At 30.5% G+C, this 26,533-nt stretch overlaps 5 protein-coding genes across 22 annotated transcripts; 4 read left to right on the plus strand and 1 right to left on the minus strand.

The window, feature by feature from the left end:
• The first annotated feature begins 285 nt into the window (after nucleotides 1-285).
• Nucleotides 286-1,200, plus strand: LOC103832777 (F-box protein At5g10340). Its single transcript, XM_018653509.1, has one exon. It carries the CDS (start codon nucleotides 286-288, stop codon nucleotides 1,198-1,200), a length of 915 nt encoding a protein of 304 aa, XP_018509025.1.
• Nucleotides 1,201-4,940: 3,740 nt separating this feature from the next.
• Nucleotides 4,941-8,798, plus strand: LOC103832779 (reticulon-like protein B15). The gene is made up of 5 exons (XM_033283819.1): nucleotides 4,941-6,699; nucleotides 6,904-7,087; nucleotides 7,216-7,345; nucleotides 7,435-7,504; nucleotides 7,601-8,798. Exons 1-5 carry the CDS (start codon nucleotides 6,663-6,665, stop codon nucleotides 7,747-7,749), a joined length of 570 nt encoding a protein of 189 aa, XP_033139710.1. The 5' UTR covers nucleotides 4,941-6,662; the 3' UTR covers nucleotides 7,750-8,798.
• Nucleotides 8,799-8,825: 27 nt separating this feature from the next.
• On the plus strand, nucleotides 8,826-10,871 carry LOC103832780. 14 transcript variants are annotated; one of them, XR_004454767.1, is made up of 6 exons: nucleotides 8,826-8,949; nucleotides 9,334-9,512; nucleotides 9,725-9,757; nucleotides 9,845-10,004; nucleotides 10,104-10,269; nucleotides 10,412-10,868. XR_004454767.1 is itself a non-coding variant. In XM_009108868.3 (6 exons), the coding sequence occupies exons 4-6, from the start codon at nucleotides 9,853-9,855 to the stop codon at nucleotides 10,773-10,775; spliced, it is 693 nt and encodes a 230-aa protein (XP_009107116.1). In that variant the 5' UTR covers nucleotides 8,826-8,949; nucleotides 9,334-9,512; nucleotides 9,725-9,757; nucleotides 9,845-9,852; the 3' UTR covers nucleotides 10,776-10,871. The 14 variants fall into 14 exon arrangements, 4 of the variants coding, with proteins under 4 accessions (XP_009107116.1, XP_009107114.1, XP_009107115.1 ...); XR_004454769.1 differs by having other exon boundaries at nucleotides 9,860-10,004; nucleotides 10,093-10,269; XR_626022.2 differs by having other exon boundaries at nucleotides 9,860-10,004.
• A 2,108-nt stretch (nucleotides 10,872-12,979) lies between these two features.
• Nucleotides 12,980-17,369, plus strand: LOC103832781 (reticulon-like protein B15). 4 transcript variants are annotated; one of them, XM_009108871.2, is made up of 7 exons: nucleotides 12,980-14,867; nucleotides 15,076-15,129; nucleotides 15,366-15,442; nucleotides 15,652-15,835; nucleotides 15,999-16,140; nucleotides 16,231-16,300; nucleotides 16,389-17,369. In XM_009108871.2, exons 3-7 carry the CDS (start codon nucleotides 15,406-15,408, stop codon nucleotides 16,535-16,537), a joined length of 582 nt encoding a protein of 193 aa, XP_009107119.1. In that variant the 5' UTR covers nucleotides 12,980-14,867; nucleotides 15,076-15,129; nucleotides 15,366-15,405; the 3' UTR covers nucleotides 16,538-17,369. The 4 variants fall into 4 exon arrangements, with proteins under 4 accessions (XP_009107119.1, XP_009107118.1, XP_033139709.1 ...); XM_009108870.2 differs by having other exon boundaries at nucleotides 15,373-15,442; XM_033283818.1 differs by having other exon boundaries at nucleotides 12,980-15,129.
• Nucleotides 17,370-19,001: 1,632 nt separating this feature from the next.
• LOC103832782 (reticulon-like protein B15) lies at nucleotides 19,002-26,520 on the minus strand. 2 transcript variants are annotated; one of them, XM_009108875.2, is made up of 7 exons: nucleotides 24,105-26,520; nucleotides 22,737-22,820; nucleotides 22,359-22,542; nucleotides 22,117-22,246; nucleotides 21,965-22,034; nucleotides 21,713-21,876; nucleotides 19,002-21,354 (listed from the first exon to the last, which is right to left on the minus strand). In XM_009108875.2, exons 2-6 carry the CDS (start codon nucleotides 22,771-22,773, stop codon nucleotides 21,719-21,721), a joined length of 579 nt encoding a protein of 192 aa, XP_009107123.1. In that variant the 5' UTR covers nucleotides 22,774-22,820; nucleotides 24,105-26,520; the 3' UTR covers nucleotides 19,002-21,354; nucleotides 21,713-21,718. The 2 variants fall into 2 exon arrangements, with proteins under 2 accessions (XP_009107123.1, XP_009107122.1); XM_009108874.2 differs by having other exon boundaries at nucleotides 21,020-21,876; nucleotides 24,105-26,519.
• Nucleotides 26,521-26,533: the final 13 nt, after the last annotated feature.

The following is a 26,533-nucleotide window of genomic DNA, read 5'->3' on the forward strand; positions in this document are numbered from 1 at the left end:
ATGATACATGGTCTGAAAGTTGTTGTTGTAACATGAGAAGAAAAGATACAGCGTTATGGGGCTGGAGGAAGAAGAGAAGAAGAGATAATGATGTATCACTAAACGACGATTTGTTAGAAGAAATTATGTCGAGGCTTCCAGTTAAAGCCCTTACATTCCAGGTCGTGTCTAAACAGTGGAGGCGTAGGATAAAGTCTAAATATTTCATGGATAGACACATGTTGCATCAGAAAACCACCCAGGAACCCAAATTTCTCTGTCTCGAGGACCATTACTCTAACGACTATGAGTTTGGACTGGTCTTCAACGTCTTGTCTAGTCCAAGAAGGCCCGGCGGTATATCACATTGAACCACAAATCGATCAACATGCCAGACTTTCGGGTAGTTGCGACGGGTTTGTCTGCATATTCGACGAGAACAACCTCACAAGTCCAATAATTGTGGCGAACCCAGCCATGGTACGTTCTCAAGTCCTCCCTCTTTCCCAGTTTCAGCGACAGTGCTTAGAAGACAAGAAGAAGTCAGCTCTACATTTCCCAGGATTGGGGAAAGACGACGTTACAGGAACATACAAACTAGTCTGGCTGCATAACAACCAAAGCAACTACACCTTATCATGCGAGGTTTTTGATTTTGAGGTCAGGAAATGGAGGTACATGGTTGTGAATACGCCCAGTGACGATGTACCAGTATTTTCAAAGGGATGGCTTTACTGGATCATTGCAAATCTGACTAATTATGAGTATAAGATTCTTGGTTATAATATTCACACGGAGATGTTTCGAGTCTTTACAAATAGGATTGTTTCCCAGGCAACCTATTTTCTAACAATTACTATGTGCAGTCTAAGTGATCGTGTCTGGGTTACAAATAACATGCCAGATGGTGGCATGCAACACTTTTGGAGGATCAAAAACACAATGGATTCCGAGTGGGAATCGGAGAAGATGTTCTCCATAGACCTGAATTTGATTTCTCCTTGGTTTAAGGATATCTCAACAGCTACGCCGTTCATCACCCTTAAGGCGACTTCCAAGGACAACAAGAATGTTCTTATCTCAAGGTTATTTTCCTCCAACTTCGTACATTTGCTTCCTCGTCCTACTGGCAAAGCCCTAGGTTTTGGTTCTGCTTTTACTGGTCTTAGTAACTCTATATTCATTCCTTATTTTCAGAGTTTACTTTCCATTGTGAATTAGCTTTCACATATACATTCTTGAGAGGATCTGCCTAGAAGTAAAACTTCTTCCATTGGTTTATACAGCATTGTACTTTCTTATTAGTGTTGTTTTCTTAATATTATCATGCAATTGTTTCAGATTTATTTATGGCTTTTTTTTTTGCTATTAATGAGTTATTACATCCAAAAATTCCTTCTAAATCAAATAAGATGAACTATGATCAAAAAGATAAAAGTTTTGTTTTCATTCCGGGAAAAACTCACAATGACTTGGACTACTGTCGATGACCTCTTGCAGTGTGAATGATATTACAGGTTATCCGGTCGTTTTTACATCTTCATACACATATACAAGATTGTGAGGATGTTGGTGACGATGGCTTCGGCTACCTTTCAGGTTCTTAACTTTCTGCAGCTAGGTACTATCGAGGAAGCTACAAAAAATGTTGAAGATACTTGGTGACTGCAAGCGAAGAGGTAGCACTTTCCTTGTAGGTGGCCGCGGTGCAGACCGGTGTATTATGTTCAAGTTGTTGCTAAATGTTTGGAGGAATGAGAAAATATGTTGTTGATCTTGAAGTTTTTTCTTATGCGAGCTCAACATTGCATGACGCAGTTGGTTGATCAGCTTAGAAGCGAGTGAAGCTTCGATACAGGGATCTTAAGTGTCTCTGTGTTTAGATCCGTGTAACTCTCCTACCTTTGTGACCACCATAAAAGAAATGTTAAATTATTGAATATCATTTCAATTCTCCAAACTATTTCATGGTACATCTTGAGACGATCCTGGATATATTGGTGTATGCAAAAAAAAAAGATTGAATTCAGTAACACCCCAACAAGTATGAGTTTGCGATGGTAGAACACACAATCTAAAATGAAAACTAAATAAAATCTAAAATATGAACACCATGAACTAGCATAAGAGTATATGTAGTTGTAATCCATGTTCTAAAAATCCGGCTAGACGGCCGCCTGGGCGCTACTCGTCACTATTCCGTCCCGATTTATGCCAAAACAGTTTAAAAAATCGGATATCCGATTTTCTCCGCCTAGACCGCCTAACCGTCTAACCGCCTAGCCGCCTAATCTATTATTTTATTATTTTACTATTTTTATTTATTTTTAATAATTTTTTTAATAAATTTTTTATTTATTTATTTGATCTAAAATTTTATAAATATCATTTTTATTCATAATTTTGATAAAAATTATACTATATTAAGTTTATATATTCTATTTGTGTGTTTTATACAATCTTAAACATGAAAATATATTAATGTTATACACAATTAAAGATTAACATGTTTTATAACATAGTAAACAATCTAAAAATTCTGCCCCGCATAATTTTTGATTAATCTCCGATTTTCTCTTTAGGCGCTAGGTCCAACCCGACCGCCCGACTAGCGCCTAGCGCGTTCTCGAACAGGGGTTGCAATAATACAATCATGGCAAGCATCTCCGTTGATCAACATTATATTTCGCAACACATGAGGGGTACGGCCGGCTCAATGGTGTCATGGGCCCTAGGACAAAAAAAATTAATTTCCAAACTACTCCCTTCTTTCCAAAATAAATCATGTAACCTATGATGTTTTATACTAATTTTTAAAGATTAGATGAATTAATTTTAGTTTATATTTTTAGTATTACTTTTAGGAAAGAGTATATACATTAATTCTTGTGCATACACATAAAATATTAAGTATTTTGGAATAAAAACAGTAATATTTTTCTTTAATTTTGTTGATAGATATTTGTTTTTTTTTTTCAAAATACAAAAATTATTTTTATAAAATAAAACTGTGATAAAATAAAAATACTTTCATGTAAAAAAATTTGGGTCCCTTTTTTATTTTTAATATAAAAACACATGTATTTTTATTTTTTTTTTAAAAACAAACTCTTATCTATTAAGAAATAAGAAGACAACAGAGTGGACCCGAAGCGGTCGCACCGCTTGTCCCCCTATCTAACCCGGCCCTGTCCTCTTGGAGGAAGTTAACAATAAAATTAGGTACAAAATGATGAAATATGTAACCATCATCAATAGACGTTACCGTGTTAGCAAGATAGTCTGTAACCTTGTTGTTGTCCCGTGAAGTCCAAGTAAACACCCAATCTTCAAACCGATCCCGCCATACAAGGATTTCTCTTATCCAATTGCAGTTTCTGAAGCTTCGTTTGCGATCCATCACTAAATCATGGAGCTGTTGACTATCACCTTCAAATATGATTTTGTAAAACCTTTTGCTCAAGCACCTTGCATTGCCAATAACAACGCTTGCAACTCTGCTTCCAAACCATCATTCAGTATTCCATGAGCCACTTGATACGCACCTTGATAACTTCCAAAAGAATCCCTAATGTTCCAACCTGCTCGTGCTCGAGTATTAATAGATACCATACTCCATCATAGTTGCACTTCACGTAGCCATCCGCCGGTGTTCACCAACGTGAAAATACCGTACCTTGATTGTTGACACGACGACCCATTGTATGTTTTTGCAGTACCATACTCCACTCACTAACCAAGCTTTATCTATCTATATTATTATTTGCGAAGTAAATTTTTTGAATCAAGTTAATATCGTTTATACACTTAATGAATAAAATGTATAAATAAATTAAAAAATAAAAACGAAATTTTAATTGATTTGATTAGATAATTGATTATTAATAATAGTAAGAATTATCTAAAATCTGAAAATATAACTTAAAAAGAGATAATTTATGTATATATTATATTGTTATCTGAAAAAAGTTTTTTAGTAAAAAGTTTAAAACATAAATTATATAATTAAATATTAGTTAAATAAAATTCTTAATTATATAATTAAAAATAGAATATTGAATTATCCAAAATCTAAAAAATATAATTAAAAAAAAGATTATTTATATATATATATTGTATTGTTATCTGAAAAAGTATATAGTAAAATATTAAAAAGATAAATTATATAATTAAATATTAATCAAATAAAATTCTCTCACATTAAAAGTTAGAGTGGTTAATATTGTTTATACCCTTAATGAATAAAATATATAAATAAATTAAAAAATAAAAACGAAATTTTAATTGATTTGATTAGATAATTGATTAATATTAATAATAGTAAGAATTATCCAAAATCTGAAAATATAATTTTAAAAAGTGATAATTTCTGTACATATTGTATTGTTATCTAAAAAAGTGTTTTAGTAAAAAGTTAAAAACATAAATTATATAACTAAATATTAATCAAATAAAATTCTTAATTATATAATTAAAAATAGAATATTGAATTATCCAAAATCAAAAAATATAATTTAAAAAAAAAGATAATTTATATATATATATATATTGTATTGTTATCTGAAAAAATATTTTAGTAAAACTTTTAAAAACATAAATTATATAATTAAATATTAATCAAATAAAATTTTCTCACATTAAAAGTTAGAGTGGTTAATATCGTTTATACGATTAATGAATAAAATATATAAATAAATTAAAAAATAAAAACGAAATTTTAATTGATTTGATTAGATAATTGATTAATATTACTAATAGTAAGAAGTATCCAAAATCTGAAAATATAATTTTAAAAAGTGATAATTTTTGTATATATTGTATTGTTATCTGAAAAAGTCTTTTAGTAAAAAGTTAAAAACATAAATTATATAACTAAATATTAATCAAATAAATTTTTTAATTATATAATTAAAAACTAGAATATTGAATCATCCAAATCTAAAAATATAATTAAAAAAAAAGATAATTTCTATATATATTGTATTGTTATCTGAAAAATATTTTAGTAAACGTTAAAAACATAAATTATTTAATTAAACATTCATCAAATAATTTTTTTAATTATATAATTAAAATATAATATTGAGTTATTTTAAGATTTATTTTAGTAATGAATATAGTGTACAAATAACTTTTCAAAAATTTATGAAAATGTTTAAGCCCGCATCGCGGGCAAAACACCTAGTTTTTCTCATATATCTAGATAAATTTTAATCAGCAATCTAAACCTAAATTTCTCAAATAAATAAATTATATTTGGTTGTTTTATATAAACATTATATTTGGTTGTTTTAGATAACCAAATCTAAACATGTTTTTTCGCCAACTGCCAAATCGAGTTTTTCATTAAAACAGTAAAATCATATTTTTCACCAAAATCACAAATCGTGTTTTCTCGACAAAAAAACACAAAATTGAGTTCTTTTTTCAACCAAAATCCCAAAATCGATTTTTCCACCAAAATCACAAATCGTGTTTTCCAGCAAAATCAAAAATTATGTTTTCTCTCTAAAAAAAATCAATTTCCCACAAAATATCAAGATCATGTTTTCTTGCCAAAATGCAACATAGATGAATGGGAAATAATGAAGCATTGAAAAAGATGAATGGGAAATACAATATTTGTTTGAAAATTAAGAAGGAAACAAATCTGTATATGAAACTTTACAGTTGTATTTATACTTTGGATCTAAATGGTGACATAGGGAATTAAGAGGAATAGTCAATTCCTACTCATTCTTTAAAAAAATATACTATTAATGATGAATTTTCGTTGCGTTTAATTCCTTGTCATTCTTTGAATTTTAAGGAACTATAGAAGAAAAACATTCATTATCAAAATTGATATAGAAGAAAAAGAATAAATATTTATTTTTATTCCTTTTATTTTGTTCCTATTCTTATTTTAATGGTCACTAGTTAGAACCTTTGTATATAGATACATATAATGTATATACTGTTAGGGAAAGAAATCAATTGAGAAAGGTATACTGTTGACCAAAAAAAAAAGATAATGAATATCAACTTAAGAATATACCGAGTAATCAGATTTTTGCACTCCAATGTTGGGTATATATGCATGCTATTCTCAACAACTTAAGAATACACTGAGTTCATATTTACATAACGTGAGTACGCATGTCTGTATATGTCTATGCTTGCTGTTTCGTTTGTTTCCCTTCTAACGTTGCTTGTGATTTCTCATCACTCTAGAATTTGTTTGTTTTCTAGTTATATTTTGTATTCATGTGTAGCTTGTAAATATGTAATATGTTTACAATGTTTCTTCTTCACAGATTTGAAGCGTCTATATTTTGTTGAAGGACATATAGGTGTAAATCGTTCATATATAAGGAGTAAAGTTCAACTTCAGCCACTCAATAAAATTGTCTTTTAAGATTAGTTATCTAACAACGAAATGAATTGGTTGGTTGAACAAAATTGAATTTTATATGTTTCTATGACCACGTTAATTAGGAGGGAACGAGCTCCATGCGTTTGCAACAACTAATTAGAGATGCCATAAGTTTTACCCATTATAATAGTTTAATTAAGAGTTATAGCATGCCAAAGAAATCCGACATCCATGAGAGACTAAATGGCAATTACACTTACAACATCCTGATTGACGATGTTTTATGGAGATGCAGGTCCCCTTAATACTATAATCACGACAAAAAGCAATGTCTCTCGTGGATCAAATACTTGGCGAAGGAGCAGGTGACATTATAATAATCTACTTATCATGTTTTTAATTAAAATATCTCTTTAATTTCTTCTCTTCTACTTACAAGGAATTTGAATATGAATGAACATGACAAGTTTCACATATGTAAGAATATGAGTAAGACCTGACATTGATTTTACGGGGAATATAAATTTGATTTTTACATTTAGATTGACGCATTTGGAATATTGTTGCAGTGGCGGATTTATCTGTGTGGGAAAACAAGATAACATCAGGCATCACACTTGTAATGGCCACACTTATCTGGTTCCTATTTGAGATCAAGGAGACTGAACCTGTACCCTTTCTATGTTCGATCTTGTTACTCCTGATCCTGCTTCTCTTCATCTGGGTCAAGTATGGACACCTCCTTTTCATTTGGTATTTACCCCTTATACACTCTCTCGTCTTTCTTTTTTCTTTATAACATAAGTGATCCGGATCTAGCGCTTATAACAACAAATAACACTATAAGCTTAATTATGTATATGCTATGATATCTCAAACAGGAGACCTCCCACTCCTGAAGAGCTCCAACAAGAAGATTCCCCAGTTAGAGCCTTATTTTCAGAGATCGAAGGTCTTCTCTTGATGCTGTACGAGATTGCATATGGGGAAGACATCAAAACCTTTATATGGGTTAGTCTTTGCTACCATTAACAATATCTATTTTCTAGCTTCCATACAAGAATCCTTTGTTTATTTATTAAACTTTCAATGTATGGCAGGCCATCCTTTATGTGGCCATCATATACACCATTGGGAGCTACATCAACCTCCTCACAATTTTTTATATATGTAAGCAGATCTCCCTATTACCTTACAACCTTACATGTCATTCTCTCTCCTTTATTTCCTAAATCCTAATATTGATTCGATAAACACACCTTCCAGGCTTGGTCTGCTTGCTAACGATTCCAGTTTTGTACCTGCAATATCAAGAGGTCGTTGACAATTTCATTGGAGAGGTATCAGAAATGAAGAATAAGACACTTCGATTATTTAACTCTAGGGCCACGAAGAAGAAGAAGAAGTTGTACTAGGTCATGTGATTTTGCGCTATACCAAAGCAAACCGTATATGCTTTATTATCATTGTTGAGCTAATTTGATTTAGTAGGGATACTTGGACACTGTATCATTTTAGTATTTAAAAATCCGTAGATGATTATAAAAGGCCAGTTAAATCTGAAACTTGCAATGCTAATATTAAGGAAACAATCTAGATAATGAACCAACTCAGTAGAATGTAAAATCTGCAATAAACAAAGAAGGAAGATTGCTTCTTTGCAGAACCTCTGAAGAATGTATGTGGAAAATCCACTTTAACACACAATAAAAGAAGCTCATGTTCTGTCTTTTTTCTTCTTTTTCTGAAACACATAAACATTGTTACCATGCAGTATAAAAAGAAGATACAGCAACCAGTGGCGGAGGGAGGTAGAAAGGAAGGGGGGGGGGGGGCAACTGCCTCCTATAAAATATTGATTTTTTGTGCATTTTTATTGATTATTCAAAATTTATATGGTTTAGATGGTAATTTTTTTTATTATTGCCCCCTATAAATTAAGTTCCAAACTTATATTGCCTAAGGTAAAACTTTTGTCTGGCTCATCCACTGACCGCAACATATTTAATAATCATGATTTTTTCTTTGTCTTTTGGCTTCTATTAGAAACCTAATTCAGTTTGTGTATTATTTTGTCTCAGAGAGACCAGATGGTTGAACCAGTGTCTGATGGACAACATTGATATGGTTCTGCAAAGACAATCGACAAAGAAGTAAAAAGAATGTTGATTTCGTCTTCGTGTTTTGGCTTGTTTTAGAAATCTCATTTAGTTTGTGGTTTACTTTGGCTCAGAGAGACAAGATGGTCAAACCATACGACATGGATATATATGGCTCTGCAAAGAAGTTTGACAGACAAGTAAAAACTCACAAGACATGGAATCATATGTTTTGCCAAAATCACACAATCTGTATTTTATTGCTAAAACCGTAAAATTGTTTTCAGCCAAAATAACAAAATTGAGTTTTTGCCAGTATATTTAAGAATCATGGTGAGTCTGCTGTATTAACAGATGGAGAAAGCAAAGCAGGACGATGGGCTTGCAGATCTAAGAGAGAGAGAGAGCGAATGAGCCAGGTACAAGCGATGGAGAGAATGTGGTGGAGCTTTTGTTTAGTTTTGGTTTCTGGTCAGAGAAGTACACGCAAAGGAAGCAAACATCGTTCTTATTCAGGTCATTCTTGCTCTTAAACATTTCTCAGTTTTTGTTTTCTCAGAAAGCCACATCTCTGCTATAGTGTTTCCATTTAGATTATCATCACTTTCCTTAAGTATTGACGTGATGCTCTATCCTCGGACTCAGGAGTCAAGTAGGGTCATGTTCTGTAGTGATATATATTGCCTTCTCCTTACTGTTGCAGTATTACAAAATGATTTCTATAAAAGATGAATGCAAGTATCTCCATATAGGAGACTTTTTAGGTATATTACTTCTGTCAAGCACAAAGAGAGGACTTTTCTGCAATCCAAGCCTTAAAAGGACCTTTTTCATCTTGATGCACCTTTGATACTTTTATCAACACGGTGGATTTCATTTCGAGATGTATTTGTTATACAGTTGTGCTCGATATGGTTTACAAATAGAGGATACATAAGCTGACAAAGGAGCTGAGTGTAGAGATACAAGTTAGCTTCTTTGAGGAGGCAAATAATGCACACTACAACTCAGTTTCCATTGGATACGTTGATGAAGTGACCTCGGTATTTATAGGAAGTTGCATATTCCTGATGGGTCAGGTGAGTCAATTAAGTTTGGAGTTGTACTGAGCTCAACTTTCTTTTGCTGATACCTTTTACTGAATTCAGGTTGTTAAGAAAATAATTATTTTAATCCTGGTAACAACTGGTTTTAAGATAGTTTTGAGTTGAAATTTTCCAAATTAAACTTTTTTTTACTTAATCATGCTATTTGGTTAAACATGTTTCAACATTTCTCTGGTTTTCAAAAGGTTTTTCAGGCGAAGTTTAAAAAACTGAAGTAGGTAAGTTAATCAAGATTTTCCTGTGTATTTTTCGTATGATCTATTAGTTGATGAAATCATAATTGAAGTATTGGTGCAATGTCTTAGTCTGCTATATGTTAGGATCAACGGTTTCCCGAGGAAGCTCGAGCTATGGTACTGAATACTGTTTTATCTCACTGCCATTGGCTGTGAACTTCAAGACGAGGGATTGGATTCGCGTGATCATTGGAGTAGAGGCACGAAAAGGCATGCTGGAGATAATGTGGTGAGCTATTAGGTTTAATCACGTCCACTTTCAAAGTCTCTTAGTGTCCTCTTATAGAATTGCTATGTCTATAACTTCTGTCTATAAGCGATTTTACAGGGACATGCGCAATAAATTACATGTATATCCAACAGCAGCCACAGCCGCAGACCACATACAATTTATCAAACGCTTCAATCTGTGCCTTCGTCTTAACAGTCTGTGTTAGTTTTAACAAGGCCTTTTACCGGATTCTTATCAATGGAAACACTCTTTCGATAAGCAAGTGAGTGCTCAAGTTCGTGGAATGTGAAGTTTTTTAAATAGTATTTAGTTTTTGCTATGTGTTTGAGTTTGTGTTTGAAATTGTGTTTGTGTTCTGTTTATTTTGTGCGTGTTTAAATAGCTTGGATAATGCTGTGTCTTAGATTCTGCTTTTGGATGGTGAGAAGATACAAAAACAGAGATAATTGGCAGTATCAACCTGTTGATCAAGCCAGACCAGAGGACTGGTCTGTTCAGTTTGAAGTAAGAGAGAGGCAGATAGAGAGGTACATCACCTTAAACATTGTATGCTCTTGGGTAACGAATGGTCTCTCCTTGAAGCTGAAAGATGATCTCTTGAAGCTAAAGAACCCATCACTAGAGTCAGTAAAAACAGAAAGTAAGTACGGAGCATATAAGATATACGAGGCTAAACCAATCTTCTTTAAGGAATCATTTCACTTATCCTGGGTTCATGTAATTCTCAACAGATATTTTAGCAAAATCTCTTTATCATTGATATTATAGGCTAATCATCAACCTTTATGTCCTCCTGTAAGTTACAAATATATTAGACACTTACAGAGTGAATGTGGTCCTTAGCGATATTTTGGTTGCTTATCATTGTGATCTTGAAGCATAGACTCATACACATAAATTAAGAAATCAGATCAACTATGGAAATATGAGGAAATACAGTTATAAAGAGTTACTTTTACATAAAGTATGTAACGAATGGTTTGACTTTCTCATTGCCATAAAATTGGCCACATGTTTTGAAATATTTGTGTGACCATCTCTATAGAAGAGTTAAAAGAACGTTACAGTAATAATACTTTTGATCATAGATAGTGGTGTAAGTTCATAATGGCATTGAATACAAAGCTAAGCCAAACTAAGTTAGTAAATGTTGAAAGCCAAAACAATGTCAGCACGAAAGAGAAAATAAAAGCACAGAAAACTATTCAAAAAAAGAATAAGCAAATATCCTGTTTTGGGCAACAGAGAGATGTATTTCATCTTAATTTTGGCATGCTACTTGGCTCGAGAATACTATAAACTAACCCAACAAAATTTACAGAATCTTACAATTTAGCAATCTTCATGAGAATCTCCAATAATTTAGTTTAATCTTCTAATATGACCCACCCATAAATCTTAGAAGTTTAACCAAAAATAATTTAACTACTCATGCTCATGTAATTTTGTACTGTCACTCAAAATCTTTATTAAAATATAAGTTATTAGTGTTTTCTTAATTGTAACGAACATTTTCTATTTGTCATTCATATTTCAACTTACTATATATTTCTTATGTAAAGTATTTACATAAGTAACAGTTTGAGAAACGCTAACAGAAGGTAATGACTGAAATTTTGATAATTCGGAGTTGTGATCTTTTTTCTTTTTTTTTTGTAACACTAAGAGTTGTGATCCAATTTTCTTTTTGTCAGCGAATTGTGATCCAATTAGAAAAGAGAAAATGTAAAAATACTATATATGTGTTGGATTTTCTATTTGAAACTATGAGATGTGCATAAGTTTGGATCAGTAGTGATTAAAAAAAATATTTTCATAAGAATTCAAATATGTCAGATAAATAAGCATTTAGATTATAAATACAGTTTAATTAACTTTTTATTCATTCACATATTCATCATCTCAGATATATTTTGTATCATCAACAACTTGAACTTTAAGTTTCAAGCATTTTAAACTAAAGGTACAGTTTACTTTTTTTAAATTAACTGTAACTTATATGTATTATATATGTTAAATGTAAATATATTTATCTGAACCCGAGCCCGGAAAAGTCACTAGTTAGTTTAAAGTGAGAAATTCAGTAGATGATAACAGTGTCATTCAATATGAAAGAGTGGGAAGAGTTGACAAAAAAAAAACATAAATGCATTGATTAATGTGGGTTGAAGGCAATGAATCACGCTGTTATGCAGACGAAAGTTGGAGGAGGCGATATCCTAAACACCATACTGATTTCGCCAACCAGGAAGATGAGCGAAACCCTATTAATAAATAGGCCGAGAAGGAAATTTTTTTTAAAAGCCCATTTCATTTGAGATTATAATTTTTAGCCCAATAAAATTCACTTACCGGAGAAGCATTTTAAGTTGTTTGTGAATGAGGACACGTGGCGTAAAACATCCCATTTTCCTAATGACGTGAGAGACTAAGTCAACGTTATTATTATAGATAGATCCGTGGAGTTAATAAATTATCTTAGAAAGTAAAAGGTTGGTCTAAGATTTGCCAAATTAGTTGACTAAGGGCCTGACTGGTTCAAACGCAGCGGTTGCGGTTGCGGTTGCGGCTGCGAGAGTTTGTGGATGCGGGCGGTTGCGGTTTCTAGCGGTTTTAAGAGATTTGTACGACTGGTACTGCGGTTAAAAATTGGTACATTTGCGGGTGACTTATGACTGGTTAACTACCAAATGCAGTAACAGTCAAATAATAAATTAACAATATTTACGTTTTAATATAATCATAAAAATATCAAAAATCATAAAATTATAATAAATATAAAATTTATATTTAGAAAGTTATAATTTAATTTTTGAAAATTTATTGAAATTGTTTTTATTATAAAATTTTATAATATTAATTAAAATATAATAGATATGTTTTAATATTTTCTTAATTTCAATTTTAAATTTTTTATTAAATATTTTTACTTTTGTATATATATTGTTTTAAAAAAAAGAAATTTTTTTTACCCTCCCGCAACCGCCCGCAACCGCAAACGCTAGCTGGAGCCAGCTTTTGAATTTATGAGATTTAGAGCGGTTTGAAGCGGTTTAGAGCGATTTGAGTGATTGTTGCAAACCGCCGACAACCGCTACCAACCGCAAAGCTGCGTTTGCGGGTGATAGCGGGAAAACCAGTCGCCCTCTAATTGTAAGCTAGTTGACGTAAGCAATGTAAAAACTTAAGGTGTTGAATTTTACCAAAAAAAAAAAACTTAAGGTGTTGACAACTCATCAATACTAAAATGTAATTAATACAACATAAAGTATTACATCGTTTTAAATGATTTTCAAATAATATAAACTAGATAGTAATCCGTGCTTTGCGTAGGATAAAATGTTTATATTAACGTTAAAATTATATATTATGATTATGTATAACATAAGGTATACTTTAAGAGATAGTTAGATAGAACTAAATGTATAATTGTTATCAGGGGCGAAGCCAGAGACTATTATAATGAGTTCACTAATATTAAAATTTGATATATGGTGTTTGCAAGTTTGAGAAGAAGCTTTGGAAAATGAACTTTTTATATTTTGCTTATCACGTTGTAGTAGCTTTTGACTTAGGAGTTTAACAAATAAAATCAAAAAAGATAGATCAATAACATATTATAATCAAAACAATAACTGTGTGAAATAAAAAAAAAGTGTAGCTTCCTTAAATTCAGAAAACATAGTTGCATAATAAAAAAAGTTAAAAGTTATTTGACCTTTTAAATTGTAAAAGTTGTTCCAGATGCGACCAACACGTGAGACTTGCTGGTGGTTCATTCTTGGACGTTTTTTCTCATCTTCAAGGTCGTCTAATGCAGAGCTCTCATGGCGGCAAAGGTGATGACACTCGCATGCTTATATTGCTTGCTCTAGAAGACTAATACACTAAACCGAGACGATTTACAGTGATTCAATCTCTTCGAAATAAAGATTACCTCATCGAGCAGTAGCAAAACCGAGTATGACACATTTTTCTAGAAATAGATTTTCAACGTCCTCTTTCAGCAATGAGAGGCGGTTCTCAAGAACGTGAGTGCTCTGCTAAATACATGAATGTGGGTATGGAGAAAAAGGTTATTTCATTAACATTTGGCATTGTACTATAGTTTCATCGCTTTGTCCTCTCTACGGATCTATCGACTTAATGGCGATAGATCAGATTGGTTTACCGTTTTTAACAGAAACGTATAAAGGAATAAGAAAGCTTTATTGATGCTATGATTATATTGAGAGGATTAATAAATGAACTAATCGAACTTGAAGCTAAAGGTTTATCACGTAAAAATATTCGTCAAGAAAAATGTAGATGGTATGAAGTTCTTTTAAAGGAATGTTAGTGTGAACGCACTAAATTCACAGTTCTGCGTGACAACTAAGTGTTTTACTAAATAAATTTTTTTTTTGAAACCACATCACCACGTCACATTTTTTGCCAATAAATTTTTTAAGTAAGTTTTAAAATTGTTTCTCTTTTAATATACAGGGTATTGAATATTAATTTTTCTAATGTACATGAACAATAATGAAGCACTGAAAACGATGAATGGGAAATAAAATATTCGTTTGAAAATTAAAATGGAAACGAATCTGTATATGAATGAAACTTTACTTTTGTATTCATAATTTGTATTTAGTTGCATATAATGTATGTACTGATACGGAAAAAATCAACTGATAAAGGTAACATATTGTTGACCAAAAAAAAAGAATATACTGTTGACCAAACAAAAAGATGAATATCAACAAAGTTATCACACGGAGGAAAAAAGGTTATCAGATTTTTGCATGCCAATGTTGTGTATATAATGCATGCTATGCTCAACAAGTTAAGAATATACTGAGTTAATATTTACACAGCGTGAGTACGCATGTGCCTGTATATGTCTATGCATGCTGTTTTGTTTGTTTCTTTTTCAACGATGCTCGCGATTTCTCATAATTCTAGAATTTTTTTGTCTTCTAATTATATTTTTTATTCATAGCGTGTATGTGCATATATATATTAATGTGTAGCTTATAAATATGTAAGTAATATATATGTAATATGTAATGTTTCTTCTTTACAGATTTGAAGCGTTTAGATATTTTGTTCAAAGAGATAACATCGTTCGAATTAAGGAGTAAGTTCAACTTGAATCACTCAATAGAATTTTTCTTTTAAGATTCTAACAACGAAATTAATTGGTTGGTTGAAAAAAATTGAATATCATGTGTTTGAAACAATTATTTAAAGCTGCCGTAAGTTTTAGCCATGATAATAGTTTAAGAGTTAAAGCATGCCAAAGAAAGCTGACATCCATGAGCGACTAAATGGTAAATACACTTACAAAATCCTGATGGACTATGTTTTATGGAGATCGCAGGTCACCTTAATATTATAATCACACCAAAAAGCAATGTCTCTCGTAGATGAATTGCTTGGCGAAGGAGCAGGTGACATAATAATTTACTTATAAGATTCATGATTCATGATTCATGTTCTTAATTACAGTATCTCTTTTTTCTCTTCTACTTACTAGCTACTTTCAATATGAATCAACATGTCCAGTTTCGCAGAATATGAGGAAGATCTAACATTTATTTTAGGGGGAATACGATTTGAATTTTACATTTGGAATAACGGTTTGGAAATGTTGTTGCAGTGGCGGATTTATGTGTGTGGAAAAACAAGATAAAATCAGGCATCACATTTGTTATTGCCACACATACCTGGTACCAATTGGTGATCATGGAGACTCGACTTGTACCATTTCTATGTTCAACCTTGTTAGTCCTGATGCTGCTTCTCTTCATCTGGGTCAAGTTTGGAGAACCCCTTTTCATTTGGTACTTATCACTTATACACACTCTCTCGTCTTTTTTTTTTTGTAACATAGGTGATCCGGATCTAGCCCTAATAAGAACAAATAACACTATAAGCTTAATTATATATATATATATATATATGCTATTGTATATAATTATATATATGGTATGGTATCTCAAATAGGAGAGCTCCCACTCCTGAAGAAATCAAACAAAAAGATTCTCCAGTTAGAACCTTATTTTCAGAGATCGAAGGTCTTCTCTTGATGCTGTATGAGATTGTGTATGAGATTGCATACGAAGAAGACATGAAAACCTTACTCTGGGTGAATCTTTCCTACCACTCAACAATATATATTTTCTAGTTTCCATACAAAAATGATTTGTTCATTCATTGAACTTTCAATGTGTGGCAGGCCATCCTTTTTGTGGCCATCATATACACTCTTGGGAGCTACATTAGCCTCCTCACAGTTATATATATATGTAAGTAAATCACCTATTACCTTACAACCTGTCATCTCATTCTCTGTCTTTTACTTCTAAATATTATTTCGATACACACACATTCCAGGTCTTGTCTGCTTGATGACGATTCCAGTTTTGTACCTACTATTTCAAGAGGTTGTTGACAATTTCATTGAGGATGTATTAGAAGTGAAGGACAAGATACTCGAAATATTCAAACCAAGCAGAAGAAGTTATGGGCGTGTCCTATACTAAAGCAAACCATATATGCTATAATATCATTGTTGAGCTTATTTGATTGAGAAGGGATACTTGGACACTGTATCTTTTAATTTAGTATTTAAAAATTCGTAGATGATCATAGAAAGCCAGTTAAATCTGAAACTTGCAGTGATAATATTAAGGAAACTATCTAGACAATGAACCAACTCATGAGAATGTAAAATCTTTAATAAACAAAGAAGGACGATTACTTCTTTGCAGAACCTCTCAAGAACGTATGTGGAAAATCCACTTTAACACACAATAAAAGAAGTTCATGTTCTGTCTTTTTCTGAAGCACATAAACATTGTTATCATGCAGTAAAGAGGAGAAACAGTAACATATTTAATAAAAAAATAATAATAATCGACAATGGATAGTCTAAACTCTTAAATAATGAACTACATTTTGATCTGCGCTTGAAAAACGCGGATTGTTGGATTATATTATAATACAAAGTTTTATTATATCGAAAAACATAATTTTTAGCAACTATATAATCAACAAATTAGTTTATTTGAGATTTTAAATATATGTACACTTTTACGTAAGTTTCTTTTCGATATGAGAATTATATCCGGATCAAAAAATAAACCAAACCGACCCAAAATTATAGGTTTAGTTCAGGTCCAGAGAAGATAACCTATTGGGTTTTTTTGACCCTCATGTCTTTGTTTGAATCCGGGTTCTACCCTAGACCCGATCATAAATATGTGTTTATTAGGTATATTTGGATATTCCGAATATGTTTCCGGTATTATGGATATTGTTTTTAAGTTTTTGGTTTACGATTAGAGTTTTGATTTCATGTAAATTTTTCAAATTAAAAAAAAAAATTGGGTATTTGGATAAAATTTTGGGTATTTTTCAGTTCATCGTGTCAGATTTTGAATAAGATATTAAATTTTTAGGTATTTGAATTTTTTTGGTATTTGTTTGGAGTTTCAAATACTTTTCGTATTTCAGATATTTTTCAGATTTTTCATATATTTCAAATTCTTTTAGGATCTTAAATACCCGAACAGATGTGGATCCATTACGTCCATATCAGGTCCAACAACCTTTTGATATGGATTTTTAACATTATTGTACAAAAACATGGTTGCTGAAATATTTTTCTGAGTAAAAGTATCATAAGAAATACTATTAAGATATGTTAAAAATATTTAAAATATTGTATGTTTAGAATGATTAATGTATTATCCGAAAAATAATAAATAGTTATACATAACTCCAAAAAATCTTTTTTATTAGATTTTTTAAAGCTCTTTCTTTCTTAATAGTATTGATTCGTTTTAAGTGAAAAGTATATAAAAGTATAATATCTAAACAAATAATTTTCAAAATCTTGAATAATCAATACTGATATCCTGAAGTCAGGTTAGCTTTAATAGAACCAATGATTTTTTTCATTTTTGTGAAGGTAACATGAATATTCAGAAAAATCATTTTTAAATATGAAAATATTATCAAACTATAGACGGTTGAAAGTTTAGTATATGATATGAGATTTTAGTGGGAAAATTTATATATGATATGATTACTTTATTATAAACATAAGATGAAGTTAGAATGTACACATATATGTCTTGTAATTTATCTCGCTTTAAATCATATATTATATGATGAAAGTGATAATATAAAACATTAGTTTCAATGCTTTTACGATTAAATATTAAAATAATAAATATAGTAATAGTAATGATTAGGATTTAGGAGTGAGATTTAAATAAATAAAAGAATTGACTAAATTATTATTGTTAGAGAAATATATGGTAACATATTGTTAGTATAAATTAAAGTAAGACCAAAAAATAATGAGTTAAATGAAAGGGTTCAAACAACTTTTATAGGTAGATCTTTTTAGACTTCTTTTTTTTTTAATAGTATTGATTAATAATATTGAGCGACTACGAACAGAAAAAAAGCTTTGAACGGTAAAATTTAAATAAACAAAGGTTAAAGGTCCTAGTAAAGTATACACAATGTATATATGTATATCAATCAACCCAACTTATAATATATACATTTTTTGGTTTACATTTTTACTGCATATAATTGTGATAACCATACAATGTGATTAGAAAAGATTACGAAAAAGTCATATACAATCTTACAATGATAATATATATTTTTTTAGAGATTGAATGGTACTAAAATGTACCATCGCAAACTCGATACTTGTTTGGGGGTATTACTAAAAATGAAATATAGCCACCCACCCAAAAACACCAATGGTACTAAAATGTATAGATTTTCAGTCTAAGAGCTAATGTGACAGAGAGACAAATTCATTGTTTTTTGTTTTAGAGTAAATTAGCTAAATATACTAACAAAGGTGGGATATCATTGAATGGGGGGAAAATGGTAATGTTGGGGGGAAGAAAATTGGAGGGATATAGGGTATGGAGTGCAAATAGGGGAAAAGTGGTGTATAGGGAGTACAAATTCTCTTTGTTTTATAATGCCAAAGACATTGGTGTTTTTGGGTTGGTGGCTATATTTCTTTTTTTATGGATCATATTCCGGATCTATATGCTCAAATAATCCTCACTTATGAAACTAGCTGGCAAGCATTTTCAAAAACACGCCAACTAAGAGGCAGCTGATTTCTTCTGAAACAAGAAGAGTTGGATCAAAATGCAATCTAAGGAACCGGATGCTGGTTCAGATTGGATTCAAGTCAGAGAAACGCTAGCAGAGATTGGAATTTGTTGCAGAATCTGGTATTGTTGTTACCCAGAACACTGAGAAAGAGATTACATAGACAAAAGGGAAATGTAACAACTGTCGGTGCATGTAATCTAAGTGCTTGAAGCTGTAAGTAATCTTTCGTTTTTTCACTTCTTATTCCTAAGTTATGTTCTTGTTGCCATTTTGCTTCAACCGAACATGTACTGTTGTTGCGGCAGTTACTACAGTTCTCCTTGTTGGTGTCATGACTGTCACGACCAGCCATCTCACGAAGACTTACTTGTGGACCCTCGTCGAAACAACTAGAAGACTTCAGGAAGAGACAAAAGAGGCTACAGATTTACAAATAACCCAACACCTTCGCTAGATTACTTTTAACTTAAATGAATACTCCAATTATATTTCTAACCCATCACTAAATGTTAAAATAAAGACCACAGTTGGATGCTCCTCTAGCTGTAGATGCTTGGCGTGTAGGAACACATTCGGTGTGACCAAATGGTAAGTTTCAAAAATCAAAGCCCTTCCAATCTTCACATAGAAATGATCTAAGATTGTCATGTTTTTTTCAGACCAATTTCCCCTCAATATGAGGATCACATTGGTTCATCAATATAAAGGAATGTTTGTCGGAAAAAAAAAAGATAAAGCTTGGTTTAGTGAAATTGATAGAAATTTGGTTTGGTAATTTTTTTGGTTATATATTTGATTGTTTATGCTGGTTATGAATTTTATTGGTTTCGTTCTAAATAACTCATTATCTATTCAATCCAAACCAGATACATTAACCCGTTTTATCTATTAATCGATTTATACCCAATTTTCTATCTATTAAAATCCATGGTTTGGATTGGGTTAGTTTGATCTATTAAATTTATACATTTTGACACCCCTATGTAAATGCTAACATTTGCTAAATTGTCATTTATAAGCTTTTCAACATGTCATGCATGTGTAACATGCTAAAAAGACCATAACCTTACAAATTAACTTAATTGCTTAAGAAACTACTATGCATCTACATAATATGTTTTTCAATACCAAAAGATCATACTCCATCCACTCCGAAATATAAATTTTCTAAAATTTTCTTTTTTCTTACAATGATAATTTTTTTACTTATAGAAAATACTTACATATTCTACTCTATACTAACCCTTATTCTAGGAAATGACTGGACTGGCAGCAACCGAATTGTCGATACCCGTTTCACCACTAGAGAGAAGTATCAACTAGAAAATAATCACGGGTAAGAGAATTCTCTACCTATTCAATTTGGAGATCGACAGTTTCCATAGTCCCAACACCATTCTACTACTCGGATATGCTCGTAAAACCTTTTATATGTTATCACATGTGTTTCAATCACTTGAATCCTCTATGTTTGTTCACTAGAAAAACGAGAGAAGAAAGTTCTAGAACTCAACAACAATCAATTCATTCAATTTTTGTTGTAGATTCACTCAGTTCATACAAGCATTAAGATCAGGTTTGATAAGTTCAATAAATCTTTAAACAATATAGTTATTCAGTTCATCAAGATTAATTCAGACAATCAATAATGCTATCGCATCTATCAATTATCCTATGATCTAGATTTTAGGTTGTCAATCCAGATATAGCACTAAGAACAATCAAGATGAAGAATATTGAGTTAATTCTAGCAATTTATAAATCCTTTGAAAACCCTAAATCTAACTGGTGGTATACAAAGACATGATCAATGAAACATAAATCATAATATGAATAAATTGGATTAAGATAATTGTAAGAGATACAGGAGTTCGAAATAATTATTTGAATGGGGTTTGACTTGTCCTTACAAAATATCTCTAAGATAATTAAAGTGTATCCTAAAAAATGGCTTAAGATAAGTTAATATAGGTAAAACATGTTCATGGATTCTTGTGTAATACTGAAAACTTCTAGGCCTTTTTGTAATTCTTGAAAACTTGATAAATCAAGTCGTTTTGCTACATGCATGGGTGTTGATCGACACCAAGGCTGGTGTCAATCTACATCATCTTCATAGTTCAACACCAAGTTGATCTTTTCGGCTTCACTTTTCTTCAAGCTCCAATTTGCTCCATAATCTCCAAATTCATCCAAAGGGTACCTAAACATGTAAAGACTTTAAAAACTATTCGAAACATAATATAAAAGGTTCTAAAATATGACTTATATCATTGTGGAAACCTATAAGACGATGACATGTCACTTATTCAAAACCAAATCATTATTCAGCATAATGGCAACACAAATCAGCAAAACTCAAGTATTTTTTTATGGAAGCTACATCTTAATAGAATATACAACCACAAACATACCCATAAGACTCTTGAGCAGTTTATTGCTAGACTTGCAATATCAAAAATTACCAATTTCACTACTTACTACTACATAAACCAGAGTTAGTGATACAGAGAGAAGATATAAAAAGAATATATGGCATGCTTTGGGTAAACTCCATTGACCTTGTACTATTCCTCCTTGGTGGCCCTAGGAATTTTATTGAGAACATTAGATTTGAGTACTTCAAGTAACTTGTTCTTCTCTTCTGATACCTCCCTAATGAAATTGTCAATAACCTCTTGAAATTGCAGGTACAAAACTGGAATCGTCATCGCGCAGACCAAGCCTGAAAGGCGTGTTTATTGAAACAATTTTAAGAATAAAAGAGAGAGAATGAGATGACAGGTTGTCCGGTCATTTTGACATTTTCTTACATATATACAAAATTGTAAGGAGGTTTATGTAGCTCCCAACAGTGTCTACGATGGCCACATAAAGGATGGCCTGCATACGTTGAAAGTTTAATAAATTAACAAATGCTTCTTGTATGGAAACTAGAAAAAATAGAGTGGTAAAGAAGATTCACCGAGAGAAAGGTTTTGATGTCTTCCCCATATGCAATCTCGTAAAGCATCAAGAGAAGGCTTTCGATCTTTGAAAATAAGGCTCTAACAGGGGAATCTTCTAGTTTGATTTCTTGGGGAGTGAGAGGTCTCCTATTTGAGATGTTACAGCATGTATATCGTTTAGGTTATAGTGTTATATTTGTTATTAAAAGGGCTAGATCAGATCACCTACGTTAAAAAAGAAGAGTGTGTGTTTAAATACCTAATGAAAAATAGTTGTCCAAACTTGACCCAGAGGAACAAAAGAAGCATCAAGAGTAATAAGATTGAACATAGAAAGGGTACAAATCGAGTCTCCATGATCTCCAGTAGGAACCAGATAAGTGTGGCCATTACAAGTGTGATGCCTGATTTTATCTTGTTTTTCCACACACATAAATCCGCCACTGCAACAACATTTCAAATGCGGTTAATCTAAATGTAAGAAATGAAATTATATTCCCCCTAAAATCAATGTCCGGTCTTACTCATATTTCTAACACTTTTTGAAACTCGGACAGGTCGATTCATATTCAAAGTCCTAGTAAGTAGAAGAGAAGAAAATATTTATTAATTGAGAACGTGTAAGTTATGATGTCACCTGCTCCTTCGCCAACTATTTGATTAACGAGAGACATTGCTTTTTGTTGTGACTTTTAATCTTTGATATTAAGGAGACCTGCAACTGCAATCCCATAAAACATATTCAATGAGGATTATATAAGAAAAATTACCATTTATTCTCTCATGCATGCCGGCTTTCTTTGGCATGCTTTTAAATCTTAATTAAGCTATTATCATCACTAAATATTAATGTAGCTTTTATTAATTGTTCCAAACGCATGGGGATAGTTTTCTCCTATAATTAACATGTTTATCAAACATATAATATTCTATTTTTAACCAGCTAATTCATTTCGTTGTTAGAAAACTAATCTTAAAACTGAAATTACTCATTATATACAAACTACTAAGAGTTTTCTTGGACCATGCGCAGAAATAATAATTTTAAATATAATATTTTTTGCTTAAAAAAAATAATTTTAAATATAACATTGTTGTATTTAAAAATAATAATTAATTTACACTTGGACATCATTATTTTTATATTTTAACTTCAACGATTTGAAAAAAAAAAATCATATATATATATATATATTCTAAGAAATTTTGGATGTTAGTTTGTTCTAGTTAAAATATGTTAAATTGAGAAAATCAATGTTTAGCTAACCTAATGAACCGGTAAATAAAATTTTAATCATTTGACTATCAAAAAAAAATTTTGATTAGTGTTATTTTAGTTTTGTATTTTTTATGATATATAAGTTGATGTTAAAAACTATATTTGTAAGTATATTTAGATTATTTAATTAATTATATATATATATATATATATATATTAATTTAGTTGTGATATATGAGTTGTTAATTATTAATATATTTTAATTTTTTTTGACAATATATTTTAATATTCTTGCCAAAATAAATATATATATATATATATTACATTAATGATGATATATGAATTAATAGTTATTGCCATATTTAAAAAACTTTAGAAGAATATAAATTTTTATAAGAAAAAATTTACTATCATAATAAAGTTAGTGGCATGTCACATTTCCTCCAAAGACATACCATATTTTAAAAAAGAATTAAATATAGTGATGACACATATATGTAAATCAGTTCACAAATAATGTCTAGGGTACTTCTGCCTGTAAATATTTTGAAAAAAAACATGGCAATGCTTCAAAACTGTAAACAAGAAACATGCTATACAATTAGATCCGAAATTTATAATCTAAACATGAAATGTATGCCCATACACGTGATAAATACATATATAATCAAAAAAAAAATTTAATGTATAAGTAATCGTAAGCATCGCCAAAAAAGGTAATCATAAGCAACGCCAAAAAAAAACAAAACAGCAAACATAGACTTATACAGACACATAAGTACTCACATCTTGTAAATATCAACTGACTATATTCGTTAATTTGCTGAAATAGCATAGCATGCATATACACAATACCTGTAAAAAATGGATTATATACACAACAATTGCATGCAAAAATCTGACAACTTTGTTGATATTTTTGTTAAAAAAATCTGTTGATATTCATTATTTATTTTGTTATTAGTTTGTAAATAATAGTTTGTTACCTTTCTCAGTTGATTTCTTTCCATTTTAAACTAAAATATGCATCTCTTCATTTCTTATCTACTATATTAAAATATAAGTCACAATTTCTCTCCATGTGTGATTTTTTAAAAATGAACTTTCCTAAAAAAAATCATATTTCATTTATTTCTAATTAACATATTGGAATCATTAAGATATCATATCTTATATAATTGACACATATAACAAATTCACCTATAAAGTTGTCTAATATTTTTAATTATAAAAATCTGCTGATAAAAAATATCTAACAAAATATTATTAAATTTTTTGAATAATTTTTTATAAAATAAAAAATTATATTTCATTTATTTCTAATTAACATTTTGGCATCATTAAGATATCAAATCTTATATAGTTGTCACATATAACAACTTCACCTATAAAATTGTCCTATTTTTTTAATTATAAAAATTTTGTTGACAAAAAAATCTAAAAAATCTTGTTAAAATTTTTAAATATTTTTTATAAAATAATAAAATAATTAATTTATTAATTAGTAGTGTAATATTATTACAAATTAATGTTAGTTGATATTTTATTGTAATAACAAAATTTGTGTGCTATTTTCATAAACTTTCTAATTATAGTATATATTATATTAAAATAAAAAGTACTATATGAATTTAATATAAAAATTATATTAAATTTATAAATGATACTATTTTATTTTAAAAAATCTTTCATTTAAACTATGATTTATCTATACTATTAAAATTGAAGTACACTTTTATAGGTACCCTTTGTTTTTTGAATATATTTACAGGCATACCACTACTCTTTAGTTTAAATATTAATATTTTTTATTCTAACTTAGAACGCGCTAGGCGTTCATCACGCGTTAGATGACTGTATAGCGCCTAGCCATATAGGCGGACGCCTAAACAGGGTCTATACAGATATATACTTTTACACGAAATATAATTATAAGATTAATAAATATGCATTATTTTTGAAAAAAACTTAACATAAACATATTTTAAATCCAATTTTATGTATAAGTATACAGTTTAACATATATAAATAGTTTTAAATTATAAAAATTAAAGCCATTTTAAATTTACAAAGATGATAAATTTAAAATGATTTTGCAACAATTATACTAATATCTACAATCATATAAATACTTAAAATAAGTAAAAGTAATATAAATAATAACATTTTGAAAATATAATAATAATATTAATAGTTTATTTTTTAAAATATTAATGCTTAAAATCCGCCAAGGCGTCTGCGTAGACCGCATAATGTCCGCTTAAACGCTATTATTCGTCCGAATAATATAAATCTGCATAAAACATTGTATAACATAAAAACAGTACAGTTGACTACCGTATAGCGCCTAAACGCTGCATAGGCGGGCACCTAGACCGTATTTTAGAACACTTATTCTAAGTTTCTAACTTAAAACATAATATTCCCTTAATCTAATCTACTACATTACGTTTTGGTATTTTTCTGCTGTTAAATGGAAAGAAAATAAAAGGTAGATTTATTTTTATATATAAAAAGTACTAGGTGTTGTGCCCGTACTAAGAATTCATTAATGCTTTTACACTAGGAGGTCTGGGTTTCGAATCCCAGCAAAAGACGAATTATGAAGATTTATGAAGAAAAACATATAGGAGATCTTCGGCGTGGCGCAAAGAGTACCGTCAGACATGGATCTCATAGGACGGCTCAGGATGATGCAGTCAGGCGTGAATCCTCATAAAGCAGTTAGAATTGTCGGCTATAGAATCGTCTTGTAATATTTCTCATAGTTTGTAATAGCATAATTAACCATCGACAAAAAAAAAAAAAAAACTTATTCTGTATATTTTTAATCATTTTAGTTTTCTTTGATTTTTATAAAAGGTAGATTTATTTATATATATAAAAAGTATATCTTTGTTGGAAAAGGATCTCTGAGATCAAAGCTCAAGCCTCTTTCTGAGAACTATGTGGTTTATTTTTCACCATTCTCACTTCTTCATTATATCACTCTACATGAGGCATCGTCGGGTGATAATGGGTATTTCATATATACATCTTCTCTGCTCATGTATGTTCTTGATCTCGTGGATACGTTTTCTTTTTGATCAGATTTTGTTTAATTTAATACCAAACGTTTCTCGTTTTCAATCTCAGTTTCGTTGTATGTTGTGTGATTTGGATTGTTATCTATGTGTTGTAAATCTGTAGGAGTGCCGAAGAAATGCAAAGTCTTT

Source organism: Brassica rapa, chromosome A02 (assembly GCF_000309985.2).
Source record: "Brassica rapa cultivar Chiifu-401-42 chromosome A02, CAAS_Brap_v3.01, whole genome shotgun sequence".
NCBI classification, from domain to species: domain Eukaryota; kingdom Viridiplantae; phylum Streptophyta; class Magnoliopsida; order Brassicales; family Brassicaceae; genus Brassica; species Brassica rapa.